The following is a 3393-nucleotide window of genomic DNA, read 5'->3' as shown; positions in this document are numbered from 1 at the left end:
TAAATACAAACGTAATCGAAGCTTGAATTATTTCCAATAAATAGCTTTATATGTTTTATTCAAATTCTGCTGACCCAACACAAAAATCCAGTCGTCTGCCGGCGTGAATGCTTGAACAGTTTCAAATCGGATAGGGTGAAATTTCTTTTTTGGGAGTGTGTATCTGAAAATAATGTTTTCACCGATGAAGACCTTGTTCAGCGTACAAAAGCTGAACAGAAAACAAATTGTTACCAGATTGTGGTGCATCTTTTCACCAAAAAAGCACAGTCAATTGTGAAGATTTTTAAAAAAAATTGAACTCCTCACCTTACTACTCAGTAAATTACAGTTAGACTTCTATTTGGAGTTCTTAAAACCTCGAAAAAACGTGATGCGATCTTCTTTTCCATTTCGAAGGTTGTACTCAAATGTTTCGCGACTTTTGAATGTAGTGTGATTTAGTTGTTGAAATACCCTCTCTTTTACCGCTGAAAGCAGACGATGTAAGCAGACCACCTTTCCCTCTGGTTCGGTTATCTTTCTATGTTTTTTTTCTTAGGCAAATGGCGAACACCTCTACATCCTAATGCTATTACATAGTTTGGAAAGAATAAAAAAATATCTTCTGGGTTCGGCTTATGTGTTGTTTGTTTTGCGTTCGAATTTGCTTAGTTTCTTAGCTTTGTTGAATGGTCACGTTTTTTTTAATCTGACAAAATTTGCAGTTTTTGATTTAACATTCAATGGTAGGATTTATAATTTTTCATCTTTTCTTCATTTAAAAAGAAAATTGTGTTTACGTGATGTTTGTCAGTATTTATCTACAACTCTTTTCAGATGCTGCGATTTGTTGATGTTGTTGTTGTAGGTTGCATTTGCATGGCAGTATTATTCGATCAGCTTTTAAGTTCTTGTTCTCCCTTTACGTTTAAATCGAAATTCTGATGTTGTATCATCATAAAAGCAACGATTTATCTAGTTATATTATATTTTAACATTGACGTGATACACTGTTGGTTTGAATGGCGAGTGCTGTTTCATCTGTTCGAATAAGTTTCTCCGCGTTTATTACTCTTTAAGCGGTGTGCTCTTTTTTTTTTGAAGATTGTAATCGTTCAAAACTTACATATTTAGAATATTTCAACCGAAATGTTGAAAGAAGCTACCATTGCTTTGATTTTTGTTAGAAGCACTGATTTTGTTTCGGCTTTCATTTTTGTTTTCATTTCAAGAAACGAAACAAAAAAAAAAAATTCACGCAGGGCGGCCATGTGATGTTTAGAAAAACGGCAAGGATTTTAAACCAAAACCAGAATTTCGCAACGCAGAAAGACTCAGAACTAAATAAATTGAAATTTTCCCCTAGGTACAAGAAATTTTACTTGCTAGTAGGTATAGGTAAATCTTAATGTTTTTAAATAGTAGCGGGGCCACCCAGCGTTAACTTTACTAGTGTAGTGCGTTTGCAAGTGTGTGTATGTGTGTGTCATAAATTAAGCGATTACCATAAATATCTTCAAAATTTCTTTTGATGCAATATTAAAACTTAGCGTAATAGTTTTTGCTTCTGTTTTAAGGCTAAATTCTCATTTCTTTTGCCAATTTGTATCTACAAAGTGTTCCATATTTGACTATTTTCCATTGGATTTTCGTTTTCCTTATATACCTTCTTCAGGTAGAGCTTTCCGGCAGGAATAAAAATGGGAAGTAACAAAATTAAATTCGATGTTTTTTTTTTAATTTCTTGAAGTCCCATTTTATTTTGAATAAAGCTCTTTCAAAAGAAGATGCATCAGAGGAAAAACTAAATCAACCCTCTTTTTGCATTCCTTGTTCTCATATTTCCTTCAGACTACCAATTTTCATTAGATAAAACTAAAATCAATGGAAAAATATTGAACCAAATCATAATTAAAAGTCACTTGATTAATTATTATTTAGTCGCTCACACAATAGTAGCTTTAAATGCAGTTTAGTTTTTCTTCTTCCGAACAATTCGAATAGCGTTTTCAATTACTTAATATTTTTATCAGCCCTAGCATATCTATTAGGTCAAGAGTAATTAAAATATATTTCTACATTATTTCTCTGTAGTTATCTGTTGATTTAAAGTTTTCAATGGGTCCGAACGATTGTACGGATTCCGTTGCTCTTAAAAGCCTAATAGTAGTAGCATCTGAAGCACAAGCTAGAAATACGCTCACCTCAGGTATTTTTTTAATCAATATAAATCTTGTTGAACCGCTGAATCGGTATTGTATATAGGTAGTTATATAAATATAAGTAAAACTAAAAAAGAAATGATCAACAATGAAAGAAAGGAGGAAAATGACTTTTATCCATTAAATCTTTAGGTATACTCATTCGACGACGTAATCACATCAATGCCTTTCGCGAATCGTATAAAATATAAAATATACCTTTTACTTCTTGGTAAAGAATCTACTAAATTAAGGAAAAAATAATAGTACGTTGCTTGATTTTTTTGTGGACCTACTATTTAGTGTTAATGAAATAAAAAAATATACCATCTAGAACAAACGAGCACGTCTCTTGATCTCGTTGCGTCTCCACTGGGGCATACGGTAGAACTCTGCCCGGTTGCACTGCAGGATGGCTTCAAACTCCACATCCGATAAGTGCCGCTGCAATACCAGATAAAATCAAAACAAATCGTTATGTCAATTTCTCTTAGAAATGGTCTGAGATTTATCGTTTTACCTCCAGATTGCAGCGATCCACATCCGATGGCAGCCGGTAGTTGGTGATCAACAGCAAATGGTAGGGATAGATTTTGGCTGGTTCGTGAACCAACATCGAATGGGCCATGTTGGGCAGACTGCGACGGATCGGTTGCTGCGGGTAGTGATAGGACAGGGCGCCCGAGTAGGTGCTAGATGCAGGGATATCAGCCCCGAGTGCCCGTCGATCGCCCTCCGTTATCGAGTCTACGGAGACTGGAGAGAAAAATAAGATGATGCAAATGTCAAAGCGGCCATTTATTTGAATTTAAATTCAAACGACTTGAAACTGAAAATAAGAAAAATACTCACTGTCACTTTTGCCGCAGCTGAACTCCGTGCTGTGGGTCTTATCTCCGAGTCCACCGAACGAGAAATCCTAAAATCATAAATATGCATAATGATGACGAAGAAAAAGAGGTTTTTTTTCCGATGGTCAACACAAACGGAACATGCTTGAACAGACTGTTTACACACTTGTTATAAAAACATCCAGCATGCCGGAAGAAAGGAATTTCAACATTCAGATAAATAATAAACCCACACACGTACCTTGTTACTATTTACAAAATCATCAAACTACCACTAAATCTATCAAGAAAAAAAATTAGGTCCAAAACTTGGCCCACACGTATTTCGATGATTCGTAGAAAATATTCCACCCACAGAA

General features: G+C 34.9%; 1 protein-coding gene across 1 annotated transcript in view; it reads right to left on the bottom strand.

Moving 5' to 3' along the window:
* Positions 1–293: 293 nt before the first annotated feature.
* The window catches only part of LOC129741861 (uncharacterized), a 39263-nt gene continuing 36163 nt past the window's right edge, over positions 294–3393 (bottom strand). Inside the window, exons 2-4 of the mRNA XM_055733670.1 lie at positions 3036–3102; positions 2704–2939; positions 294–2627 (exon numbers count right to left, since the gene is read on the bottom strand). Of these exons, the coding sequence (XP_055589645.1) occupies positions 2514–2627; positions 2704–2939; positions 3036–3102 (417 nt within the window). The 3' untranslated portion in view covers positions 294–2513. The remainder of the gene's footprint in view (positions 2628–2703; positions 2940–3035; positions 3103–3393) is intronic.

Source organism: Uranotaenia lowii, chromosome 2 (genome assembly GCF_029784155.1).
Source record: "Uranotaenia lowii strain MFRU-FL chromosome 2, ASM2978415v1, whole genome shotgun sequence".
Taxonomy (NCBI): domain Eukaryota; kingdom Metazoa; phylum Arthropoda; class Insecta; order Diptera; family Culicidae; genus Uranotaenia; species Uranotaenia lowii.
Note: the sequence above shows the minus strand (reverse complement) of the source record. Positions and strands in the feature narration are given on the sequence as shown.